This window comes from Glycine soja, chromosome 9 (assembly GCF_004193775.1).
Source record: "Glycine soja cultivar W05 chromosome 9, ASM419377v2, whole genome shotgun sequence".
In the NCBI taxonomy this organism is placed as follows: domain Eukaryota; kingdom Viridiplantae; phylum Streptophyta; class Magnoliopsida; order Fabales; family Fabaceae; genus Glycine; species Glycine soja.
In genome coordinates, this window is record NC_041010.1 from 34723463 (window position 1) to 34741610 (window position 18148).

An 18148-nucleotide genomic window follows, 5' to 3' on the forward strand; every position below is an offset into this window, starting at 1 on the left:
CCAAAACATCATTGTGGAAGGGTTTTTAGCAACAAGAATGCTAACTCAAAATGACCATCGAAAATTGCTGCAGAGAAGTTAAAGTCCAGCAATGATGTAAAATTGACACAAATAATGAATGTTGTGAGGTTCAAGTATGGTATTAGTATAAGTTTGGTTGTTGCTTGGAAAGCCAAGATGATTGCTAAAGTAATAGTGGATGAGGATGCTATCAAACAGTATTGTTATCTAGAAGCTTATGGTGAAGAGCGCATGCATATATGTGTAGGGAACAACTACAAACTTATTTTAGAAAGACAACCAGGGTTGTTGCTTCTTGAGGAAAGTAACTTGGTAAGTCTCTAACCTTTGTTTACATTAGTTACATCTTTTAAAGCCATATGTTAATTACTTAAAATGACACTTATTATTGGTTTAGGGAATGACACCAAAAGGTGGTTACATAAAAGGAAACAAACACCTCAAATGCACCCTGGTTCAAAGACTGTGTAAAAAAGCAAAACATCCCCTTCAACTACAATTGATATAGGGCTATCCCAAGAACACAATCCGAGGACAGATTCTTTTCAAGAAGGAGAGGAAGATAGAAGGCTATCCAAAGAACATAAGGACCTAAAAGCACTTCATGAGTTGAAGGGTTCAATGACAAGGTCCAAAGCCAAGTTTCTACAAGAAGAGATGGCCAAAAGGATCAAGGATGGACTACTCATCAAAGGCAAGGAAGGAGAAAATCACAAGGAGATGAATTGGACCACGTTGAAGATTGTTGAATAGCCCGTTAAGCCGCACTGGCTTACTAAGTGCAATTCCAGCAATTAGGCTTAGCGCGAATGCTTAGCTTAACGCAATTCCAACCCGATGAGGAATTAGGCTTATTAGCACGAGATGTTTAGCTTAGCGTAATTCCAACCCGAGGAGAAGTTGGGCTTAACGCGAAGTGTCTGGCCTAGCGTAAACCTTCAGCGTGAATTTACGAAATTTTTTAATTCTTGTTTATTTGTGTAATGGGCTTGAGCTTGATGTAAATAGGCCTTATTAGAGGCTTAGTTATCTTCTTAAGCTTAGATCTATAAATACACAGAAGCTCTTAATTGTAGGAACTTTTTGTATAATTGAAACTAAGTTTGTGCTTAGAGAGCTTAGTCTTTTCCTTGATTTTTTATTGAAGACCAGATTGATTCTTATCAAGGAAGCTACTCCTTTGTGGTGAATCCTCATTCGAATTGTTAATTCTCTGTGGATCGTGGCATCCTTCTGTTCATCTTCTCCATCTTTTTTATTTTTCTATCTTGTGTTCTTTGAAGGTCAATAATGGTATTCTTGAATTTGCTTCTAGAATGATCTGAACCAAGCATTCATGGTTGGGATTGCATCAACAATCTTCTTTAAAGTCTGTCAAAAGTGAACAACTAGCTTGTCAATCACAATCACAATAATTTATAGGCTTTTCTTCAGAGATTGCAAAGTCCACCAACTTGGTGAGATTACAAGTGATGTTGAACATCAATGTTGTTGGTCAAAAGTAACATTATTAATGTATTATACTTTATATTTGCAGCGAAGTGGAACACCTAGCAAAAGATTCAAGAGGTCTGAAAGGTCAACACCTACTGCAATAGTAGCCCCTACTAGAATTGATAGTCTAAGAAAGTTGTCAGAGCTAACAAAAGGCTAGTCTATAAATGATGTCATTTAAAGGAAAACATTGCAATAAACAAGATTGACTGAATTGTGTCACAAGTTGGCTTTTTCAAAGCAACCAACATCTAGTGTTGTTGAAGGTCTTGAGAAAGTTTTTTCTAATTTTATTGAACCCTTCTCCTTGATGTAACATTATACAATACTGATAAATTGTTGACTTTCAGGTTTCTCAACAAAACAGAGATACAAGGGTTGGGGACAAGGCCGAAATTGTTAGGCCATCAACAATAGTTATAAGAAGCAAAGTCAAAACAACATCTAAAGTTAGTAGTCTTTCTGTCGAGCAACAAGGAACACCTAAGTAGTGATGGTTTGGAAGTGAAGATCATATTTTGAAACCAACATTGAAGAAGAATTATTTTGTTGTTGTTTGTTTTTCCAGATTGACTTGAACTTAAATTTATCCATGTAATGATGTCATTTTAGCTGGCCTTTTTGTTTGTACCCATGGCTTTTTCAATAGTCAAACTTGCACTTTGGTTTAATATTGTAGGCTTTGTTGCATGTTAGACATCATGTGCAATAATCTTTACTATGGAAACTATTACCTGACCAAACTCTAGTTAATGTCATTGTTATGACAAGTATGTTAATGTCCTACCATTTTGTTATGTTATCACAATTTTTGTTAATGCCATCGTTATTAGACTCAAATTTTGCAATTTGATAGAGACCTCATACAAAATCTTCCAATTTTAACAATAAGGACCTCGTACAACGTTATGCAACTCCCTATGAAGCTGATACAATATTTGTTAATCATACATACAAATTCTATCCTTGTGAGATGCAAGTCTCTCTTTAGCTGCTATAAGCTTCTACTTCAGCTCCTCCACTTGTGATAGATAAGGATTAACCTCTAAAGAATCTTGTAGAACCTTGGTTTAAATGTTTCACCAAATCATCCTCATAGACCCAAAATTTAGACCCTCTATCTTTCTGCACATTATACAACAAAAACAAAACACATGACGAAGAAGAAGCTGAAACACACATCAAAAAGCAACAAAAATAGACAAAAAAACACAACAGAAACCAAATAGGTCAAAAGTAAAATCTTCTTACATTTCACTCAGCACATTGCCAAAATATCTTGTCAGGATGCTTCTTCGAGATGTTAGTTGTATGAAATCACAATGTTTTGACTCTAGTGAGAACCCTATTATTCTTTTTTTGTTTTAATATAATTATAATTTAATTAAAATATAATGTCATATCAGCAAACACGTCGTCATCTTACATGTAAATTTATTCCAACGTGGCACCACACGTCGCATGCCAATGTGTTCGGTTAATAGTCACATAAGCAATTAATGGATCTCGATTAACAGCAGGGACCTCTGAGAAAACTTTTAAAATATTAAGGACCCATCACGAAACAAAAATTTATTAGGGACCAGATGCAAAATTGGGTATATATCAAGGACCAAAAACATATTTAAGCCTACAAATAATATGAGGAATTATGTTTTCCAATTGTCCTCAACACTAGCAATGAAGGAACTGATACTTTAGTCGTAGGTTTTTAGTGTATTTTTTATTAATGATGATAATGTATGTGAGAAATAGTTGAGCTTGCATTAATAAATAACAATGATAATTAAATATAATAAATAAATAATATTAAAACTATAATATTATAACTTTATAACATTAAAAGAATATTTTTATAGGTTAAGTCTTAACATTCAAAATACATATAATAGTTCCAATCAAATATATCATAATATTTATGTCTAAATGTGAGCTTGTTATTGTTAATTAGCAATAACAAAATTACAATTTAAAATATAATAATAAAAAATCCTTTGGTTGATTTTTAAGTTTTAAAAATCAAAATGATGTTATACCAAAGCATTTTTACTGAGTCGTCGTGAACCAATTTCTTTAGGTTTCTTAATTTTGACTGATTTTCCAATTCTATGTTGGAAAAGCTCATTAAATTTTTCACCGTAGGAAACATATAAACATATATGGTGTGTTAGATATCATATCAACTTTTACAAGCTTAAACAACAAAAACTACAATGGAGAAATAAATGCACATGAATATTTTTCTTTTAAAAAGATGAAAAATACACTTCAGTCTTCTCCTTCATCATTCCTAACCCTTCCCTTCCAAGTCTTAACTCGTCGACCCTTTCTCCAACCACCATTGCCACCTAAGAATTGCTTGTCCTTGCCGTCCTCCTCCACTATCAAAGTTGCTTATGCTTTTAAGGTTGCTTTCACACTCACACAATCTCTTAGAACGTGGGTTTGTTTCTAACTCAATTTCAAAAGTTAATTCATAGGGTGAGGATTTGTTCCTTACTTATATACTATATCTTGACCTTATCTTTAACCAATGTGATACTTGGATTTTTTTTCCAATGCATCTCCTTATACCCAACACTTTTGGGTTTGTTGCTTGGATGACATGGTGGGTGATTCATTTAATGGATTTAGGATAAAGTCTGATATCATCTTAGAATATGGGTTTTGGTCTAACTCAACCCTAAAAACTAATTCATAGGATGAGGATTGTCTTTCACTTATATATTCTATTGTGGCCTTATTTCTAGCCGATACGAAACTTAAATTTTTCTCAACACTATCAATAGTCGGAGAGCAACAAAATTGTAGAGCTTGTGTTCACCAAACGGTGTAGACAAATTTCTTTCTTTCTTCCTTTTTCTTATTAGATATTCCAATGTATGAATCCCCATGGTAATTTTGTGTATTCACATATCTAACGCACCATAGTTATTTCTCACGATGGGAGATTTGATGAGCTTTCCCACCCTAAATCCGTCTCTACACAACCAACCCATTCGAGTTTGTCGTACACTTTATCATACACAAACTCTGCTTTGTCAAGCGTTAGCCAGAAAAGAAACATGAACACCATAACCATAATCTGTTTCAAACCATGCATTCCTTCTCCAATACTATGCCCCAAAACTAGCTTCAGAAAATCCCTCCCCCCCCCCCCCCCGCCTTCTCTTTCTCCTAAGAGAATAACTAAACTTAATTAACCAACTGTATGTAAATGGTTAAAAGAAAATCAATTTTATAATCATTAATATATAAAAACATAAATAATATAATCATATAGTCATGATTTGATATGGAACTTAAGAGGAATCAATTTTAGTTATCCAACCATAATAACTAATTTTACTTATCCATATAAATATTATCTTTTGTGTGAATTTGTGTTAATTGGTGGTTTGGTTTTGCCACAGGGATACTTGGGTTGGATGAATCTTACTTGCCCAGATGGATTGGTTATGGCTTTGGTTCACTTCTGCTCTTGAATCACTTTCTTGGGTCTGATTCAGCCACTGTTACACCGGCTCAACTTGTAAATTTGAAACTTAACTGCATTTTTGTTTTATAAGTATTTTTCATTTTTTGTTTGGTTGAGTTTGTTTCAATTGTTGTGTAGAGTACAGAGGTTTTGGGTCTGTCTTTGGCTTCGTTCTCGATTGTGCTGCCTTACCTTGGTAAATTTCTCAAGGTAACTATCTTACTTTGTCCATGTAGAATTTAATTCAATGTTTCTACCCTGAATAAAATGAATAATTTCAGTTAGACTTGGAGATATATATGAAGGGAAAAAAACTTAGATACAATTCTATTAAGTGTTATTTGTGTTGTTCTCTAGTTGGAATTGAAATCTGTAATAAAAGTTTGCATTTAAGGATTATGAAGATTACGAAAGTTAAACTTCGATTCTGATTAGAGATCAATCCAAGCAACTTCTAAGAAACTGTGTTCAAGTTTTCTCCTATATTGAGCTCCATAAATTCAACAGCCTTACAGTTTCAAGAAGACTACTCCTTTTCTTTTTTCCTTTTTTAATATGTATAACAATTAAGTAACTCTACTTTTTTTTCAAGGTTTTAAATTGTGGTTGGGTTTGCAGTTTTGTCATAATCCTTGATATTGCTGAAAATATTGCAGACCAATGCGGCCAATGTATGTAGCTGCAATTGTGGTTGCAGAGGTGTGAAAAACCTTGATTTTGTTGCCGCTATTTAGTTGTGGGCAGTTTTTTAAAATCTTGCTTTTGTATGTAAATAAATATAAATATATATGTTGAGCTCAAATATGAATTTTTTCATGTAAGATATTGATTCTCATTCAAGTCTAGGAAATTGTTAGGGTGCTCAACCAATGGATGAAAAGACTATACCGGATGATACGGAACAAATATTTTTCATGTCAACAGATATAGTGGATTGTCTGAAGGAGGACCTGGCTTGGGCATCATATGTTCTGTTGCGTAATACAAATGTCATAGCTATGGTAAATCTCATGGATTATCAATTTATCATGATTAATTTAAAGAAACTCATGGTAGGTTGATTGTTGTTGGGGTTCTTCATTTGTAGGTTACCTGCAAGTACCACTATAAGCTCTAATTGAGGCTTGTGAGATACCCTAACATTGAAACGCCGCAATCTTCCCTCCCCCTAAACTTTTATTGGGAATAAAAAACCAAAAACATATGGTAGGTTTGCCCCAAAATGAAGAAAAGGAAAAAGCCAAAAGGGACAATGATATGGAAGGTTGTGATCATACAATAGTATTTGTTGTGTTGACTTGAATTATATGTTTTTAAGGTGAAAGTTTGAAATTACTAGTTCAAAAGGTAAAACTGTCAAGTAACCAATGTGTAAATTGCACATCATTTCTACTAGAGTATATGGATTACTCAGCCTGCTGTGCTGACAGAGGTAATTAGTACCGGTTAGATTTATTAGAATGTAAATATATAGATAGCAAACTCTATGTTCATTCATAAGTTCAATTCAGAGTTACAATTCATTTTCTCAGTCTTTTTCTCTTTCTTTCTGTTGTTAAGCATTTTTTTCTTCTACCTTATTCTTGCACGATTTCAATTTGTTCAACTAATTTTTATTCAAGGAGAAATATGTGCAAGGGGATACTGGAACATACTGGATGATACATCAAAAGCAATTCTTCCTGGTTGGTTTAAGAAAAAAAGTTGAAAATGGTGGCCTGTAAATTCTTCATTGAGCTGTAAATCTATTTAGCATATAGGCATTCAGTCTACCCGCCTAATGTGTTTCTTTTATTGCTGATATTTTGCAATTAATAAGCATAGCCTTGTGTTTATCAAAGATTACAAGAGACAATCATAAATATAATTCAATGATGACGACAAAAAATTAAACAAAGAAAGAACATTCACCGTGGTTTGGTTTCTTTGGATTATGTGAAACAAGATTGTGTTGCAGGGTATTCCTTTTTACTTTAATGGTGTTTTGGACTTAATAAAAGTCAGATCTTGGGCTTGGTATAAGTCCAAAAAGGGTAGTTCTCATTGTTGTTTTTCTGATTGGTGTATAGATCTTGTAGCTTGTCTCAATCTTTCGATTTCATAAGACCTGGTGAAATCATCAAATAAAGGTTGGAGTAATAAAACTTTGCTTATATAAAATAAATAAAAAACAGAAAAAGAACATTTATTTGGTTGATACCTTTTAGGTTATTTCATACGTTTTGACAATCTTTACTATTGGAAGGATTTGACTACCTCAATCAATTTGTTTTCACCATGGTTATGATCATGCATGGTTATGAGAAAGCTTCACTTGGTTAGAAAATTGAACCAATGTTATAAAAAATTTATGATACAGGAAGGGTCTAGCCATCTGATTACCTACGTCAATGCAAGAGTATCTGGAGTACAAAGAAAATGAAGCATGAAATCTATTTGATACAGGGAAATGGATGGCATAGGATTGAACACTCGAAATCAAGGTTTTCATGGTTAAATTAAGGGAAGAAATTAGGAAATTGAAGACTGTTGTGGAATGTGAAGGCGAGGTTGATTTGCAAGCATTAAGATGAGGACTGGAGGTCAGTTGGTGACAGTTTGTTCATTCCTTTTATCCTTCTTTCACTTTCTTCATTCATTCCTTTCCTCCTCTCTTTGCTCTCTGTACCCATGTTGTTGAAGGGTTTTTTTGTGTGTTTGTAAACATAACAAAATCATGATTCTGTTGTACATTTTTGCACAACAGAATCCTAATTTTGTGTTTTTTGGCAAAGTATGTTATAGTTTTTGTTGCACATCAAAATCATATTTTTGTTGTACACTTTTTCCTCAGATCCAAATGGCCAAATGCATAACGAAATCACAATTCTGTCACACTAGCTACTAACATAAATGATTCAACCATGTAACTAACGCGTTTTTCCATACCAAATTCTGTTGCCTATTTAAGAATGGATCATTATTTAACAACATAGCAGTATGATGTACGTAACACTAACAATATCCTATTTTTCTAAGTCAGATGTCTGACATTAAATATGCCTTCATACATCCTATTTTCTTACATTCATCCCGATCATATTTATGATTATACACAATTTTTGGTCTGATTGCATTTTGATCTTCTGAAGGTATGCTCAGTTTGGTATGCTTCTAACAATTGTCCTTCTAACAGGCCTTGCTTGTAATGAGAAATCATCATACCTTTTAAGCTTTTGGACACTTGCATACTTTAGTTTCATTGACCTCCAGCTTGATGTTCCATGGTATAAAATAAATTCATGTTCTTATAATCACATTCTCAAAACAAATCATTAGTAACTTAAGTTCAACAGACTTGAAATTTGCTTCTTGAAATTGTCTTATCATTAAAAATTCATCTTATCAGGGGTTTAACTTCAACATATTGTTCTAGTGACATTAATTGTCTATCTTTAGTTTGTTGCATGAGTCTTTCTTAATAGGAATGTTTTAGTAGTTGATAGGGTAGCAACAACCTCAGGTCATAAAAGTGGGATTTAATGGAAATTATCGAAATATAAACTCTAACAAATTCGAATTGAGCAAAGATTCTATCTTTAAAAGTACATGTAATCTCAATAAGAAAAAAACTAAACTAAATCACTCTTAATAATTTATTAATGCTGGTATCTATAACGCTATTGTACCTATTCCTTTTTTTTCATTTGGGTTAATTTAATATTGCAACTCAAATTATTACAACGAATTAACTGTGCCATACATTAAGATGTAGTAGAAATTATTTCAATCAAAGTCTTCAAATCCCGTGCTGCTTGTCCTTCAGGCCTAGTTGCATCTTGCACAGTCTGCTTCACCTTAAGAGCATTGTCTCTAATCTTCTTTCCCTCTTCCTGCACCAGAATCAGATTCCAGCTTTTAAGCAATCCATTTTTTGTGAACACCTTTCCTTCCATTACCACCCCAATCTCCCAAACATCTTCTATCAATCTTCCAGCCACCCCTTGATCACCAAAGAATGGCCTGCAGATCATAGGAACCCCACCACAAACACTCTCAGTCACTGAGTTAGCTCCACAGTTAGAAACAAAAATATTTATAGTAAAGTAGGCTAAACTATGGGCTTTTAGAAAAGTCCAAAGGGGTTAATAGACTAGCATATTTAGAAATAATATAATTTATAATTGAAATATTAATAATAAATATATAATAAGGTTAATTATACTAAGTCTCTGGTAAATTAATAAATTTTATTGAGTCACTAATTTTTTTTTTGCGTCCTTAATAAAAAAAATTGTTTTTAGTTGTTGTTATTTTGTCTTAATTCTTTAAATATATATTTTTATAATGTTTTGTTCATTTGTATGAGCTCCTTTGATAAATATTTAATATGGATTAATAAGAAATCATCGTCAAATTTTAGGGACAAAATTACAAATATTAGAAGGATTAAAACAAAATAACAAAAATGAAAAATAATTTTTTATTTTATTAGAAACTTAACATAAAATAAAAAATATATTAGGAAACTAAAATAAAATTTATTAATTCATTAGAGAAGGTACTTCAAGTATTACTTTTGGTTCATCCTACATTTTCCAGCAAAGTAAAACAATAATGATATAGAGAAAAGGATCAGAACTAAAATGAAATTACACAGTAAACAATTGTGAGAGAATGTCCACATTTGAAACCTTTGATAAGATTTTATGCATGTGGTTGCACACATGGTTAGCATAACTTAAGTTTACCTCTTCACTCAGTTGATCACACTATAACCAGTGACATTTATGATGACTTCATGATTTTCATCCCTAATGCATAAATTAGGTTATAGATTGATACACTTTCTCACTGGGCATTTGTACTTTGTAAAGGTCTATTTGAAAATGGCCAACTGTATATATCAAATATAATCTTTTTACTAGAGGGGATTGTGATCTTCCTTTCCCTGATCTCACTATCTTTTCTTTAGTTAGTAGAGACATTTTTGGCATGGAGTCCTTGTCTATAAATGCTAAGGGAAACCTTGACCTTCTTTGCTTACCAGAAAAGCAACTTCTAGAATGGAAGTAGAATTTCAAATGAAATTAGAAAAAATATATATGAATTATGCATGAGTATGGCACAATTTAGAAATCTATATTTACTCATAATTCTTATAAGTAGGTATATCCTTTCTTAAAAACCTCAAAGTTTGTATCATCCATGAGTCTTTGACCACTTTGATGCTTCATGTTGCCACTGGTAGCATAATGAAGTAATTACCATATTTTGGTAATTCCCAGCCTTACATTGGTCCAATTCAGCCAAATCCACAACATCAACACAACCTTTAACAATGGAGTTGGAAACTAACTCCCTTCCTCTAACATGAACAGTCAAAACACTGCGATAGAAAAGCGAGAAGTAAGTTGACACTTTACCTATGACAACGAGTGCTTCTCTCATTTAGACCTGTAGCACCTACAACACGGTTCTTCTGAACAATTCTCATCAAGTCTAGAACATCTTGACTACAAGTAACCGGAACTAACAATGCATCAGCCACATTGCTGTCATTCAATTGAAAAGTGTTTTGTATGTCTAATGTATATATTGTTAAGGAACTAAAAAGTCTACAAAATAAATGTCATTGCTAATTTCCATGTGAAATTAACAAGTTAAGTTTTGTTGTTGAATAAAGGACCAACATATATAAATTGCTTAAAGGATATCTTTTGTTAGAGCCATGACTGACTAGAAAATGTCTCACTTGTTCATTGTAGATTTCAATCATCTGAACAAAAAATTCATATTATATGCCTGTTCTTTCAATCTCAGATATGAAGGCATCAATTTTTTGCTTAAACTCTACCTGAATTAAATCCCAGTCTGAGTCTCGCCTATCTTTTACTGCCCTATTTAGTTTATTAATGCCATGTATAGTAGTGAAACATGAAGACAAAGACCTCTACTTTATTTACTCATCTGGAAGTGCTAAAACTGCATCCATATTGTCTTTCTTATTGTAGCCATCTCCAATCCATGAGAATGTGCAATAACTGGGTGTAAATCCAGCATCAACCATGTTGATCATTAACTCATTTGCCCTTTCTAGTTCATTCGTCTTGTAGAACCCATGAATTAATGCTTCATATGTAAATGGATCATGTTTTAGACCAGCTTCTAACAACTTGTTCTTAAATTTCAAAGCTGATTTCAATTCTCCAAACTTGTAGTAAGCATTAATTAGTGTGTTGCCTGTGATATTCTGAGCTTCAATTTTACTTTCAGTCATCTCATTCAAGACTTTGTTTGCATCCCTTATCCTGCCATCTTGGGACAACATGCACAAAATTGAATTAAATGTAACAACTCCAGGGTACAATTAATCCCTTAGCCTCCATCATTTCTTTCATTTTCAGAGCTTTATCTAGTTGATTTGTACATGAAAAATACATATTTGAGCAACATTAGTTCACTAGATGTCATTATGTCCTTCCTTCATCCTGATAACATAGTCCTTCAGGCTAGTCATGTCATCACCACTCTTAATGGAGTGATACCTCAGCAATTCAGCTAGCTTTGTCTTGTTCTGAGAATCCTCATCAAGACCAAGTTTCAGGTTGTTAGAGAAGGCTTCATAAAACTTGTTATAGTCTTACAAGGATAGTAACCTTGATGGTAACAAGTACGTCATTGGCATGACTATAGTTTTCCTACATGGTAGTATACTAGTATGTCTAATGCCTAATGGAATTTTAGTGATATTTGAATTATTCTGAGTCAAGTTCTTAACAAATTATTTTGCTAAAATGTTTGCACGTGTTTCTCCAATAAATGTTTCTCTTGCCAATTTGCAAAGCATCCCGATGCAGGTGGTACTATAACCTTGCATCCGAAATTAAAGAAGCAAAAGATAAAAGAGGACATGCTGTAAAAAATTCTCAAGGAAGTTACCCTGTCAGCCTGTCTACATTGACTCAAACTCCCCAACTATTCTATAATGTGTCCCTTCCATCTCTTTATCTTTTTTCTCGACAAGCCTCTAAAATGGAGTGTCTATTTTTTTCCTCGAGATATCTCGACCTCTTCTCCATCCCTCTTTTGAGTGAGGATGGATTGTAACTTTATTGCTCTAATGTTATGGGTCTAGTTTGAATGAATATATTTTATGTATGGATTATTTTGGTTATTGTTGCGACATTGGAACCGCGGATTCTTGGTGATTTTGATGGGCAAAGGCTTAGGAGTGGTTGAGGTTGAGAATTGCATGCCACTAGTAATAAAATTGTTTAACTTCTTGGCAAGTGGAAACACTTCCAATACTAGATATATATGTGCACGTTATCTCTTTTGCTCCTGCGAGTCCATCATTTGTAGATCATGTATATGCTGTACTTGAGGATCATAGGAATGTTATTCTTGAAGTTGATTTAAAAGGTATAGGATTCCAAATTATTATGTATCAGCTAGTAATGATATTGGCCATAAAACAGACCAATTTGTACGCCAGACTTGGACCATTTTCTGCAAATAATTATTAAATATTATATTGATAAAGTTAAAAAGTTATTTATGACAAAATTCATAAAGAAAATGGTTTGTCACATTTTCTTCTCAATGTTCATTAACGCGTCGTCTTTTTTCTTTAGTTCACCCTTTAGCTGGAAAACTTGCTTTCTCACATTTTCTTTCTCAGCCTCATCCCCAAGAAGATAACTTTTCAAGTCATTATATTGAGTTCTAAGTGCTTCTAACTCTGGCTGCAACACTCTACCTGCCAACTCTTTTTCATACTTGAGATTCTTCATCCTATTTAGCTTATCGAGTGACCTTTCTTCTTCCTTCTTCAATAAAGCAATTTGGCTCACCAGCTCATTGCTTTCCACTGTTCTACTCTGTAACTGAGCCTCAGATTCCTCAAGTGATTTATTCATAAGCTCCAACTCATTTCTTAACATTTCTTTTTGTTCTACTTGGTCAGAGAGGCATGATATCTCCACTTTAAGCTTTATTAGTTTGTAGACCAAGTCATGATATCCAAGCCATTGTCTCTTGCTCAGTCACACCTAGATTAATTAATTATACTTTATTTATTGATGCTTTTTAAATAACTATATAGTTAATTTTTAGTTACAATATTGATTTCTTAATTATTTTACGTGTATTGATTTCTGAACGTTATGTGTTTGGTAGAAGTTGTAAAAAAGTTTTTAAAAAATTGGGGCGGGGGATAATTAAATTGATAAAAAATTACTTATATTTTGTTTGTTGTGTTTGTATTTCCATAATAAACAGTGTAACGTTATTTAAAATAATTTTATAAAAAATTATTAATAATCGTGTTTTAAAATTGATTTAAAAATAACATTTGAAACAATGATATTTAAAAAAAAACAATATTCCTTTTAAATATGCTCATTTAGCTTATACAAAAAAAAAGGCAATCTTCCAAAGGATGGGACGCAGATTCAATGCACTTCATTTATTTTAATTGTTTTAAATAAATTCTTTTAAATTTCAAAGAACCAGACCTATAAGTAATCAACATAAAAATAAATATTGTACATGCTTGTATAGTGGGTCTTGGGGATTTTTATTTTTTTTATTTTTTTCTTATCTATGGGGGAATTATATATATACTTGATGGGGTATAGCTCATCATGTTGATAAAATTAAAAATATCATGATTTTTTGTGTTTTGTCTCCCTTATTTTTATAAGAAAAAATATATTCTAGGTTCCTATGATTTTACGTTGATAAAAATATATTCTAGGTTCTTATTAATGAAAAACTATGATCAAGTGTTGAAAATGTGAGAAATTGAATGTGATTTGTATGGAGTAAACTCTAATTTTTTTTCCGTTAAAATTGTAAGCGTTTTTTAACTTAAAAAAATTAGTATTTTATTCCCTACTTTGCAAAATATGATTTAGTTTAGTCTATTTTAGTGTAAAATGACAATAAAAATATACTTTAGTCTCTACCATCTTTGACACTGCAGGCCTAGCTAGCCTCTTCTCCTTCCAATCAACCCCACGACGTGGAGCAACTTCCCGGCTCGAACCTCCAAGTTCGTGAACAAATTAGTTTGCATCAAGGAGTGGTAGTTTGTCAACAAGGACATTGGAGTCAAGAAACCAGGTTAGTTAAAAAATTACTTTCTTTTACTCAAATTAAGGTTGCCTTAGTGTTCAACAGACATTGTGCGTTCGACATAACTTAACCTTGTTTTGTTGTTGTTGTTTGGTAATGGTGGTTGCAGGGAATATATTCGAACAACAGCTGATACATACTTCAGTGGGCTGCAAACGGGTCAGTGTGTGTTGATTTTATCTGTTTGATGGATGCTTATATATAGTTGTTACTTAGGGTGATGTTGTTTAAGTAAATTTAGTTGAATGGATTGAAGATTATTTATGTTCATGTTAACAATTTTATATTTTGTGTGTTTAGGGAAATTTGTGTTTGCCTGCATTTATGTGTTTACAATGTATATGTAATTTTATTTTTAGGTGTACTAGATATAATACTGTAGGTTTTGGATTATATATCAATGAATGGAAGGTATCTGGGTTGGGTTATGGTTACTCCAGGAAGAGAACAATAACCATCAGATGCAGAATTTGTTAACACTCCAATACTAGAAACTTTAATTAGCAGACATGGACAGTAACTTCATTTTGTCTCCTACAAATGACAACCAACTTGGACAACTGGCTTAGCATAATTTTATTATAAGAAGGAATTAGTTCTCTTGAACATTCTGAAACTGAAACTTCCACTAAAACACAAGTTCCAGACCATAAATAATAAACTTGTATTGTTGAATGATGGAGATATATCTATTCGTCAACATGCTATGCTGACCAGTACAACTATGGTCTTTCTCAGTCCTAGATGGCCCAGGTGACAAAGGCCCAACCTCCTCTGTGGTACCCACCCTGTCCTATAACATCGTTTGGGAACAACAAAGAATCTAAGTAAAAGACTTAAGTTAGGGATTATTAGACAAACATAGGTAGTATAAATACAAGCATTGTACAAAAATCCACAAACCTGATCCCACAAATTTGTAATTACTAGAATGATGAGTTCCCCAGTTAAATAACAACAACAAAACCAAAAATATAAATTAAAAAACTACGGAAGAAAATTTGGACCAAATATTGAGAGTTCTAACTTCCAAATCTCCAATCGGACACCAAATACCTAACTTATCTCGCATTATTAAATGAGTTTAATGTTTATCTATTAATTTTATATTATCATTCTAATTATATATTATTATTTAAAATATTTTTAAATATTAATTTTAAAAATTAACAAGTTATTATATATAATAAATCACTACCAACGTATCATTCATTATATATGGGGATGTGGCACTTTCATATATTCAATTTTTACAAACAAAAAGAAACATATAATTAAAATTGTTACAAAATTTATTTTGTAAATACTATTTTTTTATGCACTTCCACACTCATGTGCATTATCTATTTTTTGCACAGCAAAACTTTATATTATATATTATAAATAAGAATCAGTACTAGGTGTACTAAAGTGTACAACTGAAGTGTACAACAGAAAACATAGGCAATGAAAAGTAAAACCCAACTAAAAGACAAGTACAATACAATACAACTAACAAGATATGTATAATTTTGTAACAATTTTAATTATATGTTTAATTTAAGGTCCTATTTCTACATAGGCAATGAAAAGCCAAACCCAACATAGGAAGCCAAACCCAACATAGGAAGCTTTTAGTCACCTAATGATACTAAATCTAAGGTCCTATTTCATTGTGTTTAATTTTTTTTTAAAGAATATTCGGTAAAATAGTAACGAAGACTTGTTAATTTATAATTAAATATAAACTTGTTTGATAAATATCAATTTGGAAAACAAATTGAAATTAAAAAATATTTTTAAAAAGAAACCACTAAAACAAAACAAAAAATTCAATTGATTTTTTTTTAAAAAAAGTTATGAATCGAGATCAAAGTGTTTGTTTGATTTTTAAAATAGTAACGTAGAGTCTGTTAGACTAAAACTCACCTAGTGACTCTAATAAAAATTCCAAGGCTTTCCCTTTGTCCCATTTAATAGTGGGACGAATCTCTAGCACCTGTGCAAAACAAATGGCAATGAAAGTGAGACACCTCTCACTTCTTTTCTTACTTCTTTCAAACTAAATCAAACGCCCACTTAAAAAATAGATAAAAAGAAAAAGAAAATAGAACCATGGCCCACCTTTCTTCCTTGGGTAAGTCGAAGCTTCGGGTACTCCTTTAAAACTGATTTCACTTGGCGTGCCAGTTCACTCCATTTCTATGTATAGTGTGCATTTTGTTTAGACTTTTTCCTGAAAAGAGAAATAAGTAGTCCATATAATAAAAAAAAAGTTGGACAGGAACCAAAAACACTGCAAATAGTTACAAACGAATGTCTAAACTGTAAAACATGGATGATTTCATAGCTTATAGTTTGTACCTTTTCATCAACGCAACGAAAATGGACTGAAAGACATAACTTGTTGTTCTCAACCAGAGCTCCAGGAGTTGATTTTGTCTTTTCAACTAATTGTTGATACACCTAAAAAAGTTGTACCCAAAATAAATTACTTTTAACATTCTAGAAACAAAATCCATTTGGGTAACTAGGAAGGGTTAATATACTAATAGACGAACCTCATCTATCAAGGGAAGAAAATCACTGGCAGGTTGACAAAGGATTGGCTCAGCTTTGCTATCCTATATAGACCACAACCAATGCAAAATTATGAGTTCTCATAAAATTTGGGAAACTTAGGAGTTAGGAATTAATATATGTGACCATATAATAAATAACCCGTACATGTACTACATCCAACTCACTCACTTTGTTGTATTTGGAGGTTGTTGTTGGTCCTTTAATATCCATGCCATGGCTTCCTACATAATATAGCTCTGCCAATCAAACAAAATTGTACACCTATTGTTTCCAAAGCCATCATCAAATTAGTACAAAAAAAATTAAAAAGGAAAGGAAAGGAGAGAAGAGGAAGTACATAATAAGAGCACGGAAATTTACTCTAACCAACTTCCGAATTAATATTGTACCTTGTCTTTGCATCTGCCGGTCACTATAGCAGTAGGGAAACACCTAGCAAGTTCCCTCATTGTTTTTCTCATTTGATACACACAACAAATTTTTACATATAGATTTAGTATATAATAATAAGTCCAAGATAAGGTTCAAATTCAAAAAATCAGTAAGTAATGAAACTAACCGAATCACACATGAAAGCACGGTCAGGGTCGTCGACTATAGGAGACAACGTGTCATCATAGTCCAAAAACATGAAAAATTGTTTTCCCTTTGACGCGTCAATAATTTTGTCAAACATGTCTAATGCCGATGGATGGTGAAGCTGTTTCATAATTTAAAAAAAAACACATGTTAATTAATTTGGTCAAACATGTTTAATGCTCCACGTAGGTTCAATCAATTCAATTTAACTAATTTGTGTGAAACATTATCTGCCAAAGCAAACTACTACTAATGAACTGGATCTAGGGTTGAGTGAGTTTGACGATAGTAAGCTTCGCAAGGTCTGGTCTGGCCCCATATGGCAGAAGCCCTCTCCAACCGGCAACCACATAATCATTTATGCCTATGCCTCTCCTCTCCTATCCTATCATTGAGATATTATTAACCAGTTGTGTTTCCTCTTTTCTTTTCTTGTTTAGGCTTCTGTTACTTGCCTGTACATTACAATGTCTGTGCTCTGATGTGAAGAAAGGTTCCATAGTATATGAATAATCATATTATAATGAACCATTTTTTTTACATAGTGTTCTTGTTCTCTTTTTTTGGGTGAAAATGATCTTGTTCTTATCATTTAGTTAAGATATTATTAATTTAATTTTACGATTAAGATGTTAGTATTTGAATTGGTATTACACTTATGTATAAAGCATACAATTTGGCACACCTTGTGAAGTTTTTACCATCTCATTCGGTTTTACCATTTGTTCCATCCCACTCTTGCCTTAAGTATTACCAACAATTGTACTCTCTTTAGCTCCAGCAAAACCATGCCCAAAAATCATTTCAAGTAAAACCCAAAACAGTAGAAATTACCTGTTATAGCGTTCAAAGACAAGGACAATTAAAGGGCTGGGATGGAAAGCAAAACTCTTC

General features: G+C 32.5%; 2 protein-coding genes and 1 pseudogene across 2 annotated transcripts; 1 reads left to right on the forward strand and 2 right to left on the reverse strand.

The window, feature by feature from the left end:
- Positions 1-114: 114 nt before the first annotated feature.
- Positions 115-6701, forward strand: LOC114368391 (protein COFACTOR ASSEMBLY OF COMPLEX C SUBUNIT B CCB2, chloroplastic-like). The gene is made up of 6 exons (XM_028325686.1): positions 115-333; positions 1559-1670; positions 4929-5047; positions 5132-5203; positions 5851-5993; positions 6599-6701. Exons 1-6 carry the CDS (start codon positions 115-117, stop codon positions 6699-6701), a joined length of 768 nt encoding a protein of 255 aa, XP_028181487.1.
- A 2035-nt stretch (positions 6702-8736) lies between these two features.
- Positions 8737-10423, reverse strand: LOC114368393 (anthocyanidin 3-O-glucosyltransferase 7-like). The gene is made up of 2 exons (XM_028325687.1): positions 10267-10423; positions 8737-9035 (listed from the first exon to the last, which is right to left on the reverse strand). Exons 1-2 carry the CDS (start codon positions 10421-10423, stop codon positions 8737-8739), a joined length of 456 nt encoding a protein of 151 aa, XP_028181488.1.
- A 5580-nt stretch (positions 10424-16003) lies between these two features.
- On the reverse strand, positions 16004-17384 carry LOC114368394 (annotated as a pseudogene).
- Between the last annotated feature and the right edge of the window lie 764 nt (positions 17385-18148).

What these genes read in the sequence shown, in the direction of transcription:
- LOC114368393 (XM_028325687.1), bottom strand. Translation starts at nt 10,423, where the DNA reads ATGAGAGAAGCACTCGTTGTCATAGGTAAAGTGTCAACTTACTTCTCG. An exon ending in TTTGGCTGAATTGGACCAAT is followed by an intron (nt 9,036 to 10,266) that starts GTAAGGCTGGGA and finishes GAGCTAACTCAG; the next exon opens with TGACTGAGAGTGTTTGTGGT.
- LOC114368391 (XM_028325686.1), top strand. Translation starts at nt 115, where the DNA reads ATGAATGTTGTGAGGTTCAAGTATGGTATTAGTATAAGTTTGGTTGTT. An exon ending in GTTGTCAGAGCTAACAAAAG is followed by an intron (nt 1,671 to 4,928) that starts GCTAGTCTATAA and finishes GTTTTGCCACAG; the next exon opens with GGATACTTGGGTTGGATGAA. An exon ending in AATACAAATGTCATAGCTAT is followed by an intron (nt 5,994 to 6,598) that starts GGTAAATCTCAT and finishes TCAATTTGTTCA; the next exon opens with ACTAATTTTTATTCAAGGAG.